Source organism: Ambystoma mexicanum, chromosome 14, assembly GCF_040938575.1.
Source record: "Ambystoma mexicanum isolate Mex_15411 chromosome 14, UKY_AmexF1_1, whole genome shotgun sequence".
Lineage (NCBI taxonomy): Eukaryota > Metazoa > Chordata > Amphibia > Caudata > Ambystomatidae > Ambystoma > Ambystoma mexicanum.
In genome coordinates this window covers 133,142,303-133,164,688 of record NC_090940.1, presented here as the reverse complement: position 1 = coordinate 133,164,688, position 22,386 = coordinate 133,142,303, and the positions used below count along the sequence as shown (strand labels likewise).

The following is a 22,386-nucleotide window of genomic DNA, read 5'->3' as shown; positions in this document are numbered from 1 at the left end:
TAGCAGGAGAAAAAAATAAACCCCAAAAATCCTGCAAAGCTGCTGGGGGACTCACTAGGTTTGGGAAATTAGCCTATACAGAGAATTCTCCTTAACACTTCCTGCCTATGCTCTCCTCCGGACCGCACTCTCTACCGCTGCGGTGGGCTCCTCTAGGAGGTTGGTTGTCTCCTCCCGGCGCTCTCCTTCTGCGTCTGAGTTCTCTTTTTGCGTGACTCAGTCCTGCTGCTCCATGGTTCCTGGAGCCTTCTTCCTTGGGTCCTCCCCAGTCCTGGGGGATTCAGGGGGCCGCACTCTCCCCTCTCCTCCGCTTCTCCCAGCAGTCGGACTGGGACGGCGCCCGCTCCGCTCCGCACTGGATCCCCTGATTCTTCAGCAGGGGGCTGTATCCTTCAGCCTATATCCGGTGGGCTAGGTTCCGCTTCATGTCTCCGCTGTTGCGGTGCTTCCAGGCCAATTCCTCCTTCCCCAGGGCATTTGCTTTTCCTGGGGGGGGGGGGGTTGCTCACTCCTTGCCCACCGTGCTGAAGATCGGGGTGGTGGAATCCTCAATTTATCTTCCTTGGGCTCGGGAGCAGCCGTCAGCACGTCAGTTCGTGTTAGTGGCCATCTTGGAATCCAGGGCTGACTTTTTAAGAAAAGGTGTGGCCCACACCGGTTTGAGAACATCAGGAATGGTGGAGTCATGAAAGGAATTGTTCACAATTTTTGTGATCATAGGAGCCCAGACCTCAAAACACGATTTAATAATCTGAGACTTGTAGGGATCCTTCTATGCAGTTTGTGGGACTCAAATGTGACACTATATATTTTGTCTCTTCTAAGGATATGTACTTAAGGAACATATTCTTACTGCATGTGCTGCTATCTGCCTACTTTTCAATTGAGTCCCCAATTACATCATGGTACAGAATGTGATCATCAAGTAGATTAAGGGGGTGGTCTTTTGGGGTTCCTGTGCAAGATTCATGTTGAGTTGGGGCATGGGAGTTGCAGCTCCTTATGTCATTGATTTGCTTGCTGCAAACTTGTTGCATCTGATTGCATTGGTTTTCGTTTCCCACCTCTTTTGTTAATTCCAGGATATTTTTGATCCAGCAGGAATTTGAAAATGGCCCTAGAAATCAGCTCTGCAATAAACTTCTTTTTTGCCATAATGATGGCAGATGGCGGACTTCTATTTTGCTCCTGAGAATATCACAAATTTGGTGTGTTGAGGGTTTGGGTCATACCTATATTTATGTTCTAGCCTGTCGTCATCCCTTTTTACTCCAAGCAGAGCCCACGCAGGCACACACGTGCACACACGCACGCACACAATTACACACTTTATGGCTTATGTACTCACTCTCTACCACTACCTTTTGGCTTCTGCATAAACTATTGACATCCCATAAGGATACCAAAGAACAGTTTTCTGACTATGCAGAGCCGGGTCAGTTAGCGCAGAGCCACAGCTGTACATGTGATGTAAGATATACTTTCCTCTGATGATTGTTACTTTTAGTAATGCTTAATTTGTGGTAGTATAGCATTTCCAAAACTTGTAAGTTGGTACCCAAGCGGGATAGCCATGACAATGACGGAGCCCTCCGCAGAGGCCAAATCATCATCTAAGTGTTAACCAACTTATTCATGTAGGAAGCAGTGGTATCAGGATATAGGCCTATAACGTGAATTAGTAAAGGAAAATTCAGACACGGCAATTTTGACAATCCCTTTTGTGTTTAATCCAGTTATGAATGTCAATTATTTCAAGGCACTCTTTAAATGCAGTAAAGGAGAGATGGCTGGTACTGCATTAAACAACTCATAAAACAAGGTGATGCTGTATAAAATTGAAATTTGATGTACACAAAAATAAAAGCCCACTTGCCTGTCACAGAGAGCTAAATCCTGGCTTCTTCCAGATTTAACAAACATCATCTTTGCACTGAATATCAGATTTTTCATGATTTCTATGAGAAGCCTGCTGTCCATTTCTGGATTGTTCAGTGCTCGGGATAACACACAGCTGTGCTGTATCAGTAGATGGCCGCAAGCAATGCTGTCACAATGCAGACTTAAAATGGCAATGCACAGAGAAGCACTGGGAGCCTAGAGAGGAGACAAGGGTCATGAATAAACAGTGAAGAACTTCTGAAGAAAACACGTGTTCATATCACAGAGCAGCAACACTACATCATGACACTTCAGGTCTTCAGCCAGTCTGAGTGGGCAGTGCTCTTTTTCGTGCATCAAGCTTGCAGAAGTAGTAAAAGAATGAACTACCGCATAGGTGGTGGGAGGGTCTCTGAGTCTCTACGATGCTTCATTTTGTGGAGAAGAAGGGGCAGTGGGGAGAGGCAGTAAGAGCATCGGAGGTCATGATTTATTCCCAGGCACACACACATATCAAATGCTCTGGGATCATACCCCTCTGAGGGAGTTTCATATGTCGAACACAGGCATAGGAGGCATCTCTCACTGCAGCACATGATGTGCTGTACTATATGCATTTGTGTAACCTTAATATCTTTGATTGTTGTTTGAAGATACTGCTGAGAAGGGCAGCCCATACCTAACTAATATATTGATTAGATGTTTAACTACTGTGGTCATTTGTCTTAGCCAGTGTTCCAGATAAGATTTGGCGGTGGAAGCATGTTACTCCCTATTTTTTAAAGGTGAGAGTAAAATGATCTTTTAGGGAGTAAAAATGTAATCCAATTTCCAATGGGAGTATTTTATAAGCGGATAAAAATATGTTCAAATTAGAAAACGGAAATGTTTTGTAATAATAATTTCTTTGCACCTCGTTATTCATGCATATTTAAAGATACATGTTCACTTCTTCTGATCAGGCAGTAATAGTAGTTCCTTCCTGTGGTACTATGTGCACTACTGGTCCAAACACATCAATGGAGCGGTGTGGGTGAAAGCAGAGGGACAATGTTCTAAATGTCGGTTTCTTTTTTTTTTTGGGAGTAATTGTACTCCCTATTTTTTTGTTGTTGGGAGTATTTGCCTATTTCTAGGGAGTAAAAGTGGCCAATACACCCCTTTATCCTTAGGGCTGGTCTCAGCATATACATACCTTTTCAATTAAACATTACTGCCTAAATATTATATTTAATGTATTGCTTTAGTGGTTTGGTTATGCCACACCAGGCTGTGGCATGTTGGAGCACTGTTAACTACAGTGAACACCTAAAATTGTCTAAGTCAAAAATGACAAAACTAGGAAAATGCAAAATGTTATATATATATGGTGAGCACAGGCACAATAATTCAAGCTGTATTCTGCTTGGACAGTTAACATTACACCATTATAATCATGCTTATCAATTTCCACATGGAGGACAACATCCATGACATGTTCAGTTGAGCAATCCTTGTTTACCCTTGCAATAAAATGCTTTGCAAAGAAATCCTGTCTGAAATATCAATAAGAATTATTTTCGTCATAAACCCAATTGCAATAGCGGCCATCTATTAATGGCGGGAATAAGAGCTTCACTTTTGTTTACATAACTATCCATGTTAAATGATAGGGAATAGCAGCAGTTGGCAAATCGGCAGGTATTAGATTGCAGGCTATGATTCACTTTAATTATTTGCACAATAAGCCCATTCTGCAGCCGGCAGTACAATGGGGAAAATGCACTCTGACACTGCAGACACGGATTGGCTGTTAGAAGTCATGTTATATAAGATAAGGCCTCATTCAACCCTATATAGTATACTCTGACATGAGTGTGGTCATACAGAGACAATCCTGAACAGTTGGCGAGCAGATTCCATGCTCACAGAACTCACAGGGCTATTGGATGGCAGCAGATGGGGCCAGAAGCGTTGCAGATGGATATTCCCTCCACATTTGGTAATACATTATTGGCATTTTGGCAATTTTTCCAAATTCATATTTTGCTCTTGTTCATATTGTTTTGAAGCTTGAATTAGAATTTTAATAGAATGTGTTCATATTATTTCCATTGTCTTGAAATGTACAGTGGTCATGCTATTTTATCAGGTTAGGTCTCGACTGTCTACTGCATCTGAGGCATCTTGAGTGGAGTTGTGGTGCAAATTTGCGTACACAGCATTTCAAAACATGTACTTCGCATTGTACTACTTCTGGTCATGACACATAACTCCATAAATGCATTGGTCGATAGGGGAGAGGAATTCAAAAGATGGATTGTTACTGTTTTACTTCTATTTTCATGGGCTTTTGACAGGGTTGCAACCTCTTCCATTTTCCAGTGCATGAAAATACAGCACATGACTACTGTCTTGCCTATATTTATCACACTAATGCAAGTATAGCCTTAGTTTTACTGTGCCATATTTTAGCTGGCTTCACCCTTGATTGGATATAGGCTTTAGATTCCTAAAAGTAAACAGGGAAAAGGGAGAATGATAGGATTATACCCAAGAACATTACTGATAATATTGAAATTGCTTATTGTTTGACTGTACTATTTTTACTGCTCACTTACTGTACAATGCAATAAGCATACATTATTGTTAAACAGAGTTTGAAGCATTATTTATGTGTTTCTATTGTATGAGTGTAAGGGGGAACTATTTTGCTAGTGTAAATGCTTGCTGTTTTAGTGATAAAACTGTATAGGGACATTTGATGACATTTACTGTTGTTCATTTAAGCAAGGATAATACTAGTTGGTTGCTAACCTTCTGCGGGGGGATTTGTCGGGAGGAGACCCATGACACTTTTGCTGACTAACAATAAAGCTGTCAGGGGCTCAGGAACAGATTGTTCTCTTGCCATAAAGTGCAGAGATCTAACTTCCTACGGAGCTTTGCATCAAATATAGCACTAGTCACTGCTGCAAAACCTGACAGAGCCTCAATAGGGGATTCTGACTGTCCATGGGGTGGAGGTTAGGGACTTGCAAGTGGGCTACAATGAAAATCATGTCAAGACAGCTCTGTCACATTACCACTGACAGACCTTGGACAAGCTTAGTGGGTACCCCTTGTATTGCTCTCCTCAGAGTACACGGAAAATCATAAATCACCAATGTAATTATAGAGCCAATACTTTGAACGCAGAAAGACCCAATAACTCGCAACCACACACTCTTAGAAAATAATGAGCACTTATAGGCTATTTATTCAAAGTTTAAAAGCAACCAGTAATAACATAGAAATAACTCACAGCAGAAAGGAAATACATCACCGTGAGCGTAACTGGATTCCTCATCTCGCTCAGAAGCGGCTGGAAGACCCCGGGAACAGCCAGGCCGAGAGTACCACAGCTCACAGGAATGCCGGACGTAAGCGTCCTCCTCCGGCTGAAGTCTCACCTGATCACCCCTGGGGCCCCGCATATATGCACACTCCGAAAAAGGGGTGTCGATTCTCGAACCTTCTGGAAATGGCACTTGCGCATTGATGAGCAGCCGTTGGTTGCCAGCTGGGTCAATCGACAGCCACCCTCAAGGAGCAAAGTACCTCCCTCCTCTAAAAACACGCTCATAACAAACTGTAACAAAGTTACCTTTCCCACCAGAAATGTCCTTGACCGCATACCAGGTTTGGAAAACATGTTTTCCTCAGCAAAATGTGGGCAGCTTTTCACTGCGGCATGAAGTAAATATCCATCATGGCTCCGAGCGCTCCCATAATGCACTGCGCACCAGCGCCATTTTAGTTCAAGCATAACAATTCCACCCTTGGATATTTACCTTCCATAGCCCGGTGGCAAAGGAGCCGGTCTATAAAACCTATGAAACATTAAAACTAAATTGGGAATACATTGAATACAACAGCAAGCTATTATGATAGCTAATATAATGAAAATGCAAGCAAAAGCGTAACGTAGTGTACCCCCAATATCAGGTATCCATGAAAATAACCAATCCCATCAATTCCCAGTATGATCGAGACACTTGAGAAATGAGATCCCTCAAACCTCGAATATGACTTCCAATGGATCGTGAATGGTCACTTAAATTGAACCAACACATACCTTCAAATGCGTTACACCCTAAATTATGCTTTAGCAATAGGTAATCAACAGCAGCTCTGTTCTGCAAAGTTGCTTTTCTAATAACTTGACTATCAAGGAGTAATTCTTCTAATGCCTGAGAAGTATGATTAAGGCTTTTGACTACTAAACATGCTAATTTCATCAAAGTTTTGTAACCCCCAGCAGCTAAACCCCAAATTCCCACTAATGAAAGCGTTAATGCTAGAACCTCAGCTTCTGATAACAAGTGTACATGTGAATCACAATCAGGAGATAGACCCACAGATTTGAAAGTTGACCTTTTACCTCGAGTTATCGCTGGGTGTTAAGGAAACATCCTTAGTCCTAATCGAGTTAAAGCACATGGCCTCCGGAAATGTTAGCTGGAATATAAGTGTATGTGATGTTGCCACATGAAAAGAGCCATCCTGTTGGAGGTTTCACATGATTCAAATGACTGGCAGCTATCACTGTATGATTACAAGACATAGTATTATTTACGCTGGTGCATGTGCGTGGCACTCGCGAACACAGTCGCTGCTCAAACATTGTATGATTGTGCTGTTTGGTTAAATCGATCTGTTGGCATTTGCCAATTTCTTGTGCATTGCAGGTCATAAAATAACAAACATCACCTTGGGTTATATTATAAGTAATAACAGGTGTCAAATATCTAAATTTGCGATCGGTTTCTTGGCAAAACCTACAGTACTCATAAACGGAAAAAGATTGCCTAATATCCGAATCTTGAACCAAAGAATCGTTGTGTGTGACGCCAAAGATATGCTTTTAAACCGAAACAGGCTTCGGCACTGCTACTAAGCACGTAGTCAGTAAAGCTTCAGCATTGGGCACATCAGTAAGACAGGAGTGCGATATGTTAAGCACCTGCTGTGCCAGATATATCCACATATTCTCCATCTGGGTGATCATAGGAGAATGTTTTCGACGTCCTGAAAATGCTTCTTGCATGACTGGCATCAAGGTTGTTTTCACTTGCTCCTGACGTGTTTGCCGCATTTCACAAATCCATGTCTTCGCTCTGGCTGGCTTTTCGGCATTGGCATAAGGCTGTTTTGGGACAACATTCATCACTATCAGTATCCCCTTGATCACTGGCACAGATGTGACATTTTTCGTTGGTAGCAGCAGGCTGTTTAACTCTCCCAAATGGAGTCCATTTAGTACCACAATTACACCAGCCAGACACAGGATCTACAAGGCAAACCCAGAAAAGAGATATCAGTGTTGTACATCACTCTCTCAGGTAACATTTGTCTGCGAGCACATATTGCCATTTCTTTCTACCAGGCTCCATGACTAAAACTACTTGAACTTTGCCTGATGCAATGACATCTGCGGGCACTGGTGGGCCAATTGGCTTTTCCATCCACACCTTTGCACCCGGTACCATACTGTCTGAAGAGCCAAAACCGCGATCCCCACGGGTAGTTAACACTGTAGGAGGCTCCCCCTTCTTAATCATGGACAACTTAACGGGAATAATGATCAATTGGGCCACTCGATCACCCTTGTGGATCGATAACAATTGGTCCCCACTATTCATTAGGATGACTTTAATCTCGCCTTGGTAATCAGCATCAATTACCCCTCCCAACACTTGAAGTCCCTTCAATGCTAGGCCAAATCTAGGGGCAATCCATCCCATATGCTCTGGGGGAATGTGTACTCCAATCCCTGTTTCAATTACAACCATCCCTCTCGGGTCCAATCTGATTTCTTCATGGGAATGCAAGTCTACCCCTGCTTACTCTGGAGTTGCTCGATAGGGAGCTAAAGAACCCAGAGTAATTTCCCAGTACAATAGTGTTTCTCTGACTGAATTGGGTTGAACCTGTAAAGTAGGGAAAAGAGAGAGGCCACCAGGGGGCGCACAGGCAATGGCTGCCTGAGTGCACAGCTCCCGCCGAAGCCTGGAAACCCGAGGGGATTGAGCCCCCCCCCCGAGGTCCCCCGGCAGGCCCACGTGGTGGATCGACCTTCTGGCCCCCCTGGGCCCCCAGTGATCGAAAGAGCGGAGTCTGAGAGCCCCAGACAGCCAGAGAACGAGTCCCGGGGCGCCCGGGCAGGATACGCAGCAGGGCCCAGGCGCTCACGAAGCCGGGGGAGAGGCGGAGTCCCCCGGAGCTCACACAGACTTTTCTTGCCCGTCCTGCCCCCCCCCACCCCTCCCATGACTGGTACCCCCCCCCTCTGTGGTCTGGACCCCCAGCGGAGCGTGGAGGCGGCCACGGAGCGGGTGATGGCTTTCTCCGCCCTTCCCCCCACGCCCCGAACCGAAGGACAACAGGCCGGGATCCCCGCACGGTGGGTGGCAGGAGCACGCCCGACACTTGGGGGACTGGGATGGCGCCACTGGAGTCCCGGCGCCCCCCCCCAGACAGAGCGGAGGAAGCGGAGCGGGCCCGGGAACGCCCCCCCCCCAGGAATCTCCAGCACGGGCGGCCGCAGCCCCCTGGCGAAGACAGAGGCGGCGATTTGGAGGAGCCAGGAGCCGCCCCCCAGGTGAGCGAGCGGCGTGGGGAGGGCCTCCTGGAGCCCCACGCAGGCGGCGAGGGGCCCCTGGAGAATGCAGGCAAATGCCGAGAGGGATTGGTGGTATGCCCCAGCCCCCCCTCTCGTGACACGGAGGCAGCGCAATCGGCCGCGGGGACTTCCCGGGTGTGAGGCCCCCGCCTACCGCTGGTGGGGCGTGTGCCCGCCCGGAGGTGGCCCCCCACCCCTCTTCGAGACAAGAGCCCACAGGCTGGGCGCGAGAGCCACGGCCCCCCCCTCTCCCCTCTGCTGAACCAGGCGTGTGCCCGCCCCCCCCGGCATACAACTACCCCCAAGGGGCATCAGTGAAGCATTTATCTCAAGCGAGGAGTGACCTAGCCTCGCTTTCCCCCCTTGGCAGGTCCCCCCTCGGGTCGCCCCGGGAAGGAGGCCGAGGTCTGGCCTGGAGGCCCCCCCCCCTTTTTCTCCAGGGCCGCGGGTGTCTGGACAACGGGGCTCTGGGAAGCATCAGATGAGCTGGAGGGACGCATTTCAAGGATTCTGCTTCCAGGAGATTGCTAGAGGTAGCACAGGTAAGAGCCTTAAACGGACTATGGCCCAATCGAAGGGTGCAGCCCCCTCCTCAGCTGCAATGGAAAGGGGCTTCGCTTCGATCTTATAGGAGATCAGGGATATGCGCTCCGACATTGCCCAGAAATTCGAGTAAAAAATGGACCAAAGGGTGGATAAGGTCGAGAACAGACTGTTACAGGTCGAGACCTACCAATCGTCAACAGCTGCCCAGGACGTTCATATAAGCATGAGGCTGGAGGCCCTGGAGAAGAGGGACGAGGAAAGGGCCCGGCAGATGGACAATTTCGAGAATAGGGAGAGGAGGAACAACCTCAGAATCTTCAGAGTGCCCGAAATGGAGGGGGAAACGGAGAGGGACGTCACCCAAGCGGTGCCCGATATCATCACCCCCCTGTTCGCAGACGCGATGACGACCAAACTCACATTTGACAGGGTGCACAGAGCGGGGGGCAGGGCTGGGGCCCCTCGGTCGATTTTGGTCCGGTTCCACAACTACTCGGAGAAGACGAAAGTGCTGGAGGAGGCCAGAAAAGCCAGAGAAATCACCTACAATAACGCCCAGGCCTCCACATACCAGGACCTTTCTGTTTACACGCTGGCCAAGCGTAGAATGTGCCGCCCCCTTACACAGCTGCTCAAGGAGAAGGGCGTGCGCTACAGATGGGGCTACCCGTTCTCCCTGACTTTTGAATACATGGGCCAAAGATCGACCCTGATTACGGAAGAAGACATAAGGGGAGATATTCAAGAATACACAGTGGACACAAACCCCAGGAGGGGTCCTTCAGGGCCGGAGCATGGCAGACCAAATGGCCCTGGCCCGTCCGGAGAAAGAAGAAGGCGCATGGGTGCGAGGAAATTCAGGAAAATGAACACCCCCTCCCCAGCGAAGGACGGGGAACGGAATGACTCCGAGGACTGAGAACGGGGACAACCCGTAGTGTCCTGGTCAGATGGGCACAGAGTCAGAGGACTAACTACTTACACCGTCCCAAAGAACAGCAAGTATGAGGGGTTCCTAGATGGGACACGGCCGCGGGGGGTCTTTGGGGGCTCGAGGTGATGAGCTTCTTACGCGGTTTGCCTGGCCGAGGTGGGCAGGCTGGTGGTTCGGACAAAAGTCAGCGATGGCGGAACTATTTGGCTGGACGCCGGGGTGGGGTATGATGGGGCACACAGAAGTTGGGGCAGTTCAGTTATGGTTCGGGGAAGGGGGGCAGTTGGGGAATTGTTCTAGGCCCACCCGGGGGGTAGGGGAGGGGTGAGTTGGGGAACGTAAAGCTGAATTTAGGGAGCATGCAAGGAAGAGCAATGTGACGACGGTGACCGAGAGAGAGGTAATTCTAGATCATGGCTGACAGTCTGCCCGCCCTGGGTGTGGGCTCCCTCAACGTACAGGGCTTAAACACCCCCACAAAGAGATCCCTGGTGTGCAGGGAATTCAGAAGGGCCAACCTCGACTTTCTCTTTGTGCAAGAGACTCATTGGCCACGGGGGAAGGAGCCCAAACTGCGGGGAGGGGGAATTGGGGAGGTCTTCAGCGCTTCCCACAAATGCAAAAAGAGAGGGGTGGCCATATTAGTAGCGAGGAATGTGGGCTTTGAGAACGAGGCCACGCTGAAAGACCCTGGGGGCCGTTACCTGTTAGTGCGGGGATCCCTACAGGGGGCCCCACTCACCCTGGCTGTCATCTACGGCCCAAACGAAGGCCAAACCCAATTTTGGGAGGAGGTGTGGGATAAACTCAAGACTTTGTTCATGGCACGGTAGTGTTGTGGGGGGGCGGGGGGACTTCAACATGGTCCTGGACCCAACCTGGGACAGGAAACGTGCAGGACCGCAGCCCTCCGGGGCGGCAGATGAGACCATGGCGCGTAACTTCCACAGGGTCAACTCAGAACTGGGTCTTATGGACACGATCCCGATCACGGACACCCCCTCTTTCACATATTATTCAGCTATCCATATGTCGTTTTCCAGGATAGACTACAATCTTGGTGGACGAGATCCTGTACCCATTCATTTCTGGCTATAGGGTCGACCCCGTCCCCTGGTCCGACCACGACCTGGTCCGAGTCACTATAGCAAGGGGAAGGCTAAGCGAACGCAGGGGGAGGTGGAAGTGCAACGACTCCCTGTTAAAGGACGAGGTCCTAGCTCAGGAGGTTCTCGAGGCTATCACAGATTTTTTTGAACTCAATGACAATGGGGAGGTAGGTTCGCATACCCTATGGGACGCCTTCAAGGCAACCCTACGGGGAGTCCTGATCAAAATGGGAGCCCAGAAAAAAAGGGAGAGGGAGGCCCAGGAAAGGCTACTAAGGGAGAAAATCGCCCAACTCCAACCGGGAGGTCACCCCACAGACCCCTTAGACCGTGATTAGGTGGCCGCCCTGGAAGACTACAGGCTCCAGTTGAAAGACCTCCTCCTCCACAAGACAGAGAGAAGTCTTCAACTGGTCAAACAAAAGTATTATGAAAAAGGGGACAGGGCGGATAGGATTCTGGCTTGGAAACTGAGGGAGGTTCAGAGAAGCAGATTAGTGAAAGCAGTGAAGAACGAGGTGGGGAGGTAGGCTACGATACTCCCCATATTGGTGAGGCCTTCCGCCGATACTATGAGAAGCTATATTCGTCTGAATACAATGGGGGCGAGGTGGAGATTGAGGGGTTCCTGAATTCTATACGGATCCCGGCCCTGACCTGGGAGATGGCGGAGGGGTTGGAGGGTCCGGTGACCAAGGATGAGGTGGAACGTGTGATCAGAGGTATGAAGGTGGGCACTTCCCCGGGCGAGGATGGCTACTCAGTCTACTTCTACAAGAGGTTTCGCTCGACCCTTTCCCCCTATTTGGTTAAGGTGTTCAATGTAGTGCTGGAGGGGGGGGGGTCCCTCCCAGACTCCATGATGGAGGCTATTATAGTGGTGCTCCCCAAGGACGGCAGGGATCCCTCGGAGTGCTCCTCTTACCGCCCAATCTCTCTGTTGAATATCGATGTAAAGATCCTGGCCAAGGTGATTGGGGGGCGAATGGAGGGGATCCTGCCGAAACTGGTCCACGGAGACCAGGTGGGGTTCATTAGGGGAAGACAGGGCTCAGATAACATCCGTAAAACCATAGATTTGTTTCACTACGCCCAGGTGTCAGACCTAGATGCGAGCGTTCTGTCCCTTGATTCGGAAAAGGCGTTCGATAGGGTGGAGTGGAGATTCATGGAATTCACCCTCCAGAAAATGGGCTTTGGGACGCACATCAGGGATTGGGTGAACGCGCTATACAGGGCCCCAAAGGCCAGGGTTCAAATGAATGGCAGGTTGTCAGAATCAATCCCCCTTTCGCGGGGGACAAGGCAGGGTTGTCCACTCTCCCCTCTGATCTATGTCCTCTCCATGGAACCCCTAGCCATAGCGGTCAGAGCTCACCCAGACATCAAGGGGATCAGGAGAGGCAAAGTAGAATTTAAACTCTAACTGTTCGCAGATGACATCCTGGTTTAACTGGTGGACCCGGGTCCCTCGCTTCCCCCCCACCTGTCCCTGATGGCTGCCTTCGGGCGCCTCTCGGGTCTCAAGATTAACGCATCCAAATCTGTCCTGCTCACCATGAGAGCGCGGGACCTGGGTCTGGACCCCCTAGACAGCCTGGAAGGGATAACGGTAGGGAAGGCCTCCATTCGATACCTGGGAGTCCTTCTCACCCGGGACCTAACCAACCTCGCCCCAGCCAACTACTACCCTGTTGTGTCGAGGGTCACTGCAGATCTAAGGAGATGGGGGTCAATAATTCTGTCCTGGTACGGCCGCATGACGGCAGTGAAGATGAACATACTCCCGCGTTTACTATATCTCTTCACCGCCTTCCCAACTAGTGTTCCCGACCGGACATTCAGGGTCCTCCAGAATGCAGAGCGTGAGTTCATATGGCAGGGTAGGACCCCGAGGACCGCGAAGGCAATCTTGACCTTATCGAGGGAGGAGGAAGGGTTTGGGCTGCCAGACTTTCAACTCTACTTCCACGCTGCCCAGCTGCGCGTTCTCCTGGAACACATGAAAGAGGGGATGGGCACATAATGGTCGTACCTGGAGGACATGGACGCTCACCCACTCAAGGTTCGGGGCCTCCTTTGGGCCCAAGCAAATTCATCCCGAACAGACTTAAATCTCACCCAACTCTGGGAGTCCTCTGGACGATCTGGAGGGAAAGCCCCCAGACGGCACATCTAACGTCGTGGCCGTCACTGATGTCTTCACTCTGGGGTCACCCCCTTAAATTGGGAAGTAGAGGGTTCCGCAATGCACAGTCCTGGTCCGATTCGGGGATGGAGTGGGCGGGGCAAATGTTTAGGGCAGGGGAATTTCTGCCTTATGAGGAATTGAGAGACGCCCTCGGGCAGGGGTCCCTCTCCATATTTGAATATCTCCGCTTGAAGGGAATCCTATGTGACCAATCCTGGGGCCAGAACTTGAGGAGACAGCTGACCCCCTTCGAGAAACTACTGGATACTGCGTCCTCCAGGAAGGGAGCGGTATCAGGGATGTATAGGATATTGAACACTGTTAATCTGGGGTAAAGGAGGAGGTTCCGCACTTTCTGGAATGATTTGGCGGGGGTGGAGATCTCGGAGGACGCCTGGGCAAGGATATTTAAAATAGCCTTCCATGGGAACTTATTCACAGCCGACATGGAACACAACTTCAAGATCTTACATGGGTGGCATAGAGATCCTGCAAAGTTGTTGGAAATGTTCACGGGAGTGTCCCCCGCATGCCCAAGGGGATGCGACCAGGTCGGTACGAGAGGGCACATGTGGTGGCACTGCCCGAAGGTGCAGGCATATTGGGAGGAGGTAAGGGGCTGGATCGCTGAAGTATCGGAGGAACTACTCCCCCAGAACCCCCTGACAATGCTGCTGGGCCTCCCCCCAGAGGATACGGACATAGCAACATACCCAAGAATGTGGGAAACAATGTTGAGGGCGGGGAGGGTGGCCCTAGCCCAAAAATGGAAGAGCCCGGAAACCCCTTCGAAGGAGGTCTGGCTAAAAAAGGTCAAAAATATGTTCCTGATGGACAAACTTACGGCAATGATGAACAATGACTTGGGCACATTCCAAGCAAACTGGTTTGGGGTACAGCAGACCTGGAGATGGGACATACACTGATCCACAGGCAGGAAACATGGACGGAACGGGCGCCCACGGCCCGGGTGACGGCGGACTATACACAGCCATACACGTTGTCAACGCTCAGGCTCTTTCTCGAGCTCTGGACATATAGAGCTTTCAACGCGTCTCCCCAACAAAGAAGGTTTAACTGGGACTAAGTTTATTGGGGGGAGGGTCTGTTTGGGGGGGTGGTACTCGGGCCAGTCATTTGTATATCTCTTTGAAAATGTTTCATGCCCGTTTGTTATACTATGAAAATGCTAATAAAACAAAGTTTAAAAAAAATTTAAAAAAACCTGAAAAAAAAAAAACCTGTAAAGTAGGAGTCATTAGTCGCATTAAAGGAGTTTCATGCTCATTCACAGGTCTATTGTTTAATACTTGCACCGCATCAAACACACGATCAAGCCAGCCTGCCAGATTGCCATCTCCAGATTTGTGCAACTGTTCTTTTAATAACCCATTCATTCGTTCAATTAACCCGGAAGCAGATGGATAATAAGGTACGTGATACAACCACTCAATGCTCTTTTCCTGACAATACTCCAAAATTAATTTGCCTTTGAAATGTGACCCATTGTCACTTTGAATCTGCAAAGGCACACCATAATGTAGAATGATCTGATCTAACAACCTGATGGTGTTCAGTTGTGTTGCACGGCAAAACCATCAGATATCCCGAGTATGTATCCACAATAGTGCATGCATACTGACAACGTTTACTGATTGGCATGGGACCGATATAATCAATCTGCCAAATTTGACCTGGCAATTTTCCTCTTCTCAATGTACCCCCAACAATCTGAGGGATATGTCTATGCAGTTGGTGTTGGCACACTGGACATTGCAAAATTATCGTTTTCACTACTTCTAAAGGAAGACAGATTCCTCGAGCTTGTGCCCACCTGATAGTAGCCTTTTCTCCAAGGTGCCCACATTTCTGATGAGCCCATTTGGCCAAACCCTCCAAATCGTCTTCCTGAGCCTCTGCATCCACAAATGAAATCTTGGTGTGTTCGTCTGCAACAGAATTAAACCAACGTTTTAATGAGTCTGTGGCACAATGCGCGTCCACATGATATACAGTGACTTCACTTTGTGATAACATTTCTGCAATATCTTGCCACAGTTCTTTTCCCCACAACTCTTTTGAATGAATCTTCCACCCATTCTTTTGCCAAGTTGGCAACCACACTGCCAATCCATTGGCCACTGACCATGAATCTGTGTACACATAACATTGACCAGGGGTCTCTTGTTTCAATGCTTGGAAAACTGCGTAAAGCTCTGCAAACTGACTGCTCTTCCATTTCCCTGAGGTTGTTAACATCTTTTTTGTCTTGGGATTGTACGACACTGCTTTCCAGTACCGCTCAGTTCCCACATATCGAGCTGAACCATGCGTGAACCAAGCATGCTCTGTTTGCTCCATGGTCAAATCGCTGTAAGGTACTCCCCATTTCACGGGAGACTCACGTTTTTGAGGCACTTCTGGTGGTATGTAATCTGAGGGCAGTATGTTGGCTACTTGCTCATGTAGTTTTGCAACTCCACCCTTCCCTGATTTGGCTCTTTCTTGAATATACCATTTCCATTTAATTATGCTGGCCTCTTGAGCATGTCCTATTCTATGCATTTTAGGAGAGATCAGTACCCATTGCATGATTGGTATTTCTGGTCTCATTAATACATCATGGGACACCGTCATTTGCACGGTATCAACAAGGGCCCAATAACACGCCAGCAATTGCTTCTGAAACGGAGTGTATGAGTTACCAGCATCGGGCAACTTACGACTCCAAAACCCCAATGGCACACGTTTCCTGTCTTGTTTCTGCCACACACTCCAGTTAGCATAATTGTCTTGTACAGACACATTTAATTCCACTTCGTCTTCCTTCAATGGCCATAAATCAAGCACCTGCTGCACGGTGTCTTTCGCCAGCTCAAAGGCTTTCTGCTGCTCTTCCCCCCACTGAAACTCATATTTCTTCCGTGTCACCTTGTAGAGGGGGGCCAATATCTGCCCTAAATGTGGAATGTGCTGTCTCCAAAATCCAAACAGCACTATAAACGGCTGAGCTTGCTTTTTGTTCATTGGAGTGGTGAATTCAAGTATTTTCTGTCGGGCTTTTGGCACCATTTCTCGATGCCCATGATGCCACTGAATCCCTAGGAATATCACTGTTTCAGCTGGACCTTGAATTTTACTCGGGTTAATCTCCCACCCTTCCTTCTTCAATCCTTCCATAATGACATCTAAATGACTTTGCACACTGTGCTCATCCTTGCCCTGAATCAAAATATCATCAATGTAATGAGAGATTTGTATGTCAGGTTTACACGGTATCTTGTCTAAGTGCTCTGCCACCAGCCGGTGACAGAAAGTCGGACTATGTATGTACCCCATAGGTAGCCTTGTGAAAGTGTACTGACGTCCACTCCACGAAAATGCAAACTGCTCTTGACACTCTTCAGCAATTGGCACAGAGAAAAATGCATTGGCTAAATCGATCACTGCATACCAAGTCCCCCCAAACCTTTGGACATTCTCAATCAAGGTAATGGCAACTGGGACTGCGGGCACTAAGGGAGGAGTGTGTTTATTCAACTCCAGGTAATCCACCGTCATCCTCCACGACCCATCTCCCTTTTTAATAGGCCAGAGAGGATTGTTCCATGCGGTGGTAATAGGGCGTAACACACCCGCCTCCACATACTCTTTGATGGTGTCTGAAATTTCCTTGTGCCCACCAGGAATGCCGTATTGTTTCATTGCTACCCGCTTGGTTGCCACCGGCACTTGCACTGGGGGCATCTTCAATTTGCCTACGGTAATGGGTGTAGAGATCAATGCACTCACCCCAAACTGGTACGTTTTACCACCAAGTCCCAAGGTTAACCCTTCCAAAATGTCAAAGCCAATTATATATTCAGGTATCGGGACAATCAACACTTGGTATTTTTGCTGATTCAAATTGCCTATTTTCATCTCCACTTTTGTTTGTACTGCGGGGGTCTCCTTTCCCCCTAGACCTGTAATAGTAAATTGTTTGCCTTTAAATCGTGTTGGATTGCCATGAATCAAAGAGGCCTCCGCCCCGGTGTCTATCAATGCTCGCAACCCCTTGTGTATTTCCTGGCCCCCAAAAAATCTTATCATCAACATGGGGCCGCCTATCAACTTTTATGCGGGCAGATGCTGCTGGAGCTTGGCCGAAGCCCTAGTCAAACTTCGAATGAGTGTGACTCGACTCCGCCTCTAGCATTGCACTCACCACCTTTCTCGAATCAGCGTATGTTGGCTGATACGGGGAAGGTGTCCCCATAGACCCTTCGTCTTTTTCTTCCGCAGGGGGAGCAGAAGGTGAGGTATACCCCTGTGGCGTGGTGACTACCTGTTTCATAACCTGTTTATAGCGCTCTTTGGCTGCAAGTCCTCGTTTTTTTGTATAATTCATACATTACTCTGATTTCAATGCCATCAATTTCTTCGTGTGGCACACCATCCTTTAACAAAGCCAAAAACATGTCTTTTCGTGACACTCGGGAGTCTCTGCTATCTTGCCGCCTGCCTTCTGTTCTTCTCTCACTACGCCCCTCTCTCTCCCGTGCCTTGTTATCGCTCTTATCCCACTCCACTAAATCTGCAAGCTGCCGAATGGCATCCGCTACCTCATCAGTAGCTTTGCCCGTCATACCTATGAGCAAAGTCATAATGACACGTTTGTATGCGGGTGGTGCAGTTCTAATCACCATGTTTCGAGTTGAAAATGAGAGCGGCATGGCTCCCATGTGATCATGAGCATCTATGTGAATAGCCTCTTTCATAGCATGCTCTCTGACTTTTTGAATTGCCTCTCTCAACGTATACCACTTTGTTTCTTCGCTAGGTCAATCTGTGGTAATGGGGTATTTACGGTTACATGCTTGGGCTATCAGGTGCAACAAAGACACCTGTGTATCTTGACCATTTCCGTCAGGGGGCGGTCCTGTCCTTAAGGCCTCCTGTACATTGGTGTCAATTGACAGGGGTAAAAAAAAAATGCGGTGAATCCGTAGAATCTACCAACAACCCTGCAGCACCCCCATCTAGCAATCTCACCATCCATGTCAATAAAGCTTCCCCTGACTTTTGCCTCAAACGGGTAATCATTTCCCCAACCTCCTGTTGTGTGTAATCCTCCAGCGTGGTTAAATCCACCATCCTGCCAGCAGGATTCTGCGGGTGGGGTCCGGCTCGCCGTCTTCTAATGGGCTTAGCCGCCACTCTTTTCTGTTTCACTTCCATTTTGGGGTCAGACTCATTTGCGGAACTACTTTTTAGACTGGTTGAGTCATAAATATCACCATCCCAGTCCACACCAGCGGTAGCGATTACAGTTGCCACCTTTCTTTTGTTGACCCCTCCCCGTCTTTTCCTATACTTATGCCGGGCTACTCTGACTGCTGCCCTCTCGGCCACAGCCTGATATGTATCAGCCTTATCTTTAAACAGTTTCATTTGAATCTGCTGCATTAACGCAGTCTGCCTTTCTGCAGCCAGCTCTCTATCTAATTGCAAAACCCCATTTTTCATGTCCACCTTCATTTGATGTATTTTCCTATAAGCATGCAAAAGAACCCAACCTCGCCTACCTAATGCCGCACATTCTCTGCCACGTTCCACTGGAACTTGTTGCAAGCATGCCATTACATCAGACGGATCAGCATCTCCCAATCCCTGATCCCATGTTTAACTTAGCCCTGTACCACATGCCCACGCCTGGGCCAACTTATCATATGGACTCTTAGTCCAGCCTGGAATAACAACGCTCTTTTTCCTGAACAAACTACTCATTATCGTAAACAAAACAAAACCTCTTTATATCTATATATTTTTTCTCTCCACACTGCAATCACTCCCACAGGCACGCACACACTGGCAAAGGAAAAAAAAACAACTTCACTACCCACTTAATTTCACTTGCAAGATAACAGAATCCTATCTACATTCAAACAGATTCTTGAATACTCAGAACAACTCATCACAAGTATCCTGTTCGTGACGCCAAAAATGTATTGCTCTCCTCAGAGTACACGGAAAATCATAAATCACCAATGCAATTATAGAGCCAATACTTTGAATGCAGAAAGACGCAATGACTCGCAACCACACACTGTTAGAAAATAATGAGCACTTATACGGCTATTTATTCAAAGTTTAAAAGCAACCAGTAATAACATAGAAATAACTCACAACAGTAACATAGACATAAATCACAGAAGAAGCAAAGAATGCAAAAGGAAATACATCACCGTGAGCGTAACTGGATTCCTCATCTCGCCCAGAAGCGGCTGGAAGACGCTGGGAACAGCCAGGCCGAGAGTACCACAGCTCACAGGAATGCCGGACGTAAGCGTCCTCCTCCGGCTGAAGTTTCACCTGACCACCCCTGGGGCCCCGCATATATGCACACTCCGAACAGGGGTGGCGATTCTCGAACCTTCTGGAAATGGCACTAGCGCATTGATGAGCAGCCTTTGGTTGCCAGCTGGGTCAATCGACAGCCACCCTCAAGGAGCAGAGTGCCTCCCTCCTCTAAATACACGCTCATAACAAACCATAACAAAGTTAGCTTTCCCAGCAGTAATGTCCTTGACCGCATACCAGGTTTGGAAAGCATGTTTTCCTCAGCACCGTAAATTTAACACTCAGCAAAATGTGTGCAGCTTTTCACTGCGGCATGAAGTAAATATCCATCATGGCTCTGAGCTCTCCCATAATGCAATGTGCACCAGCGCCATTTTAGTTCAAGCATAACACCCCTGTATGCCCACTACAGGTTTGATCTTCAAGAATGCTTCAACAGTGGGCTCCAGAAAAACCTCCCCAGCAAACCCTTAGGATGGCAATGGGGTGTTTAAGATACACCCAGATTAAGAAAATAAGAGCATCTTCCGTTAATACGTCTGATACGGGAGTTGGAAAGACCAACCTGTAGCGTTAGGCATACACATTGCCACCAAGTTGCACATGACTCTCACATATTGGCTGAAAACTCAGACTGCTCGTCAGTGTACAGCTAATCAATATACAAATACTCTAAAAGGAAGGACCAATACAGCATATTACTCAAAATATACTCTTTAATTAAAGAAAAGCATTGAGAAATATACCCATTTACAGGTAAATACTTTCAAAATAGTAAAAACTATCATAAAAACAATAAATGGGTCCATAAAAGTCCCAAATTACCTTTAGAATTAGAATACATACAGTTACACAGGTACATATGCATTTAGATATTTAGTGATTTGGTCCTATCTAATTGGGGATTGTCAGCAAAACTGCACTTTCACAGCGGGACACACACAGTGGTATATGGAAAGAGGTCTCTGGGAGACCCTCATACAGTCAGAACTGGATGTATATCGTTCAAAGAACCCTCTGAGGTTGCTGAAGAGAACCCACATAGACAATACAATAGCCAAAATGTCATGAATAAAAGAAAAGTAAAGCCACAAACAAAACTGTCCTATCACCATCTAAAACACTCTTGGTAGTTGTGAGAACAGATTTTCAGAACCAGCACTCTGGGAGCGTTCTCAGAGGCCATCCTAGTTAGTGAACAGGGTATTTGACACTTCAGTTTAGCCAAACTATGAAGGTAACAGACTTTGCAGTAAGACAGATTTCAGGAGATATGGAGATGGTGTAATAGTACAGTCAACCACACACAAAGCACACAAATCATTCAAGCAACACTGGATTACAGGTATATACTAATTTAGAAAGTCCTTAATTCTAAGCAGCTATCCCTGAAACGCACTCAGAAACACATATGTACACAGTTAGTGATCCCAAAGTGAGAATCCCCTAAACTGTACACTAGAAACTGAAAATACTATTCAAATGAATGAAACAAGAAAAACTGTACCTTTAATGGGCTTTTGGATGATCCTACATGTCTTGTCTGGGCCCCCCACCCTGCCGCAGCTATGCTCGCTCGTTGAGCCATGGGTTAGTTGTTTTTCTTGCTTCTCCGCTATAGGATGTGTACGATCAGCGAGCCCCGGTGTAGCTGCTCCTGCAGCGACGCTCAGCCTGTGTCTCTCTGAGTTGGTGTACTAGATAAGTTAATGTGACAGCTGCCCGCTGCGTTGCTATACTGCTCGCCTGTCTGAACTTTAGTAAGTATTGCCCCCCCCCCACTGTTGCGGTTTCGGACTCGGCCCGGGGCAGAGACCCCTACGAGCCGAGCGACGGATAAAGCCAGCGTCGGGATGGATGAGGGTTTGTGCAGATGTTGGAGTCCCGGGGAGAGGCGCGCAATCCCAGGCAAGGATTTGAGGCAGCGATCCTTGCTGCCGCGCTCCGGTCCGCCTTAATTTATCTGATCTTCTATTTTATAGGTTGTGGGGAGGGGCACCGCGGTCTGGTGGGTCATGCCAAGGCGCATCACACCTGTGAGCTGATTAGTTGGCGTGGGGTTAATGTTTATTCTGCCATGGAAGCTCTGGGTGCCGTGGGTCCAGCGAGGGGATGATCCCCGCTGTGCATGGGCGTATTATGGCCTCCAGATGTGGGGATCCCTTTTCACCTTTGTTGCAGATACTTGCGGGGGAGAGGGACGTCGCCCCCTGATCCGCCGCAGCCCGTATCAGTCTTTCTTGTGTCTTTCTGTGCTGCACTCGGGGCTCAAAAGCTCTCCCCACTGCACACCGCCGCCTCAACCCGGCAAGCAGCGACTGCCCAGGCTCCCAATCCAGCCGCCGTGGACCCCCTCCACAGCTTCTGCTTTCGAAGCCCGGCTCTCACTTCTTCTCACTGTGCTGGGTTGCGGCTGCTGCAGACCTCTGCTGCCGCTGCCTTCTCCAGCAGCTCCATCGGACTAGGCGGCTGTTGTAGGAGGACCAGCAGGCGGGCCCAGGGACTCAGCCGTGCCAGTGGGCGTCTGTTCCCTATTTGCACCCTGGGCGGGGGGAGGAGGGGCTGCCTTCTCAGCCACTGTCCGGGCCGCTCACCACTCCACAGTGTTCCCTCGTTGCTGAGGCTGCTCCGGGACAGCCGGGAGGCTGCCTGGGGTGGTGGACCTGCTCCTATGTGGGGAGTGTTGCTGCAGTTCGTTCCGCTCCGCGATGGGCACAGCAGGAGCGCAGCCGGAGGGGTG

General features: G+C 48.5%; 1 protein-coding gene across 2 annotated transcripts in view; it reads right to left on the bottom strand.

Annotated features, from left to right (window-relative positions):
* Nucleotides 1-22,386, bottom strand: part of ZFYVE26 (zinc finger FYVE-type containing 26) — a 1,501,667-nt gene that overhangs the window by 366,760 nt on the left and 1,112,521 nt on the right. For both annotated transcript variants that reach the window (XM_069638726.1, XM_069638727.1), the window contains one exon: nt 1,877-2,097. In XM_069638726.1, the coding sequence (XP_069494827.1) occupies nt 1,877-2,097 (221 nt within the window). The remainder of the gene's footprint in view (nt 1-1,876; nt 2,098-22,386) is intronic.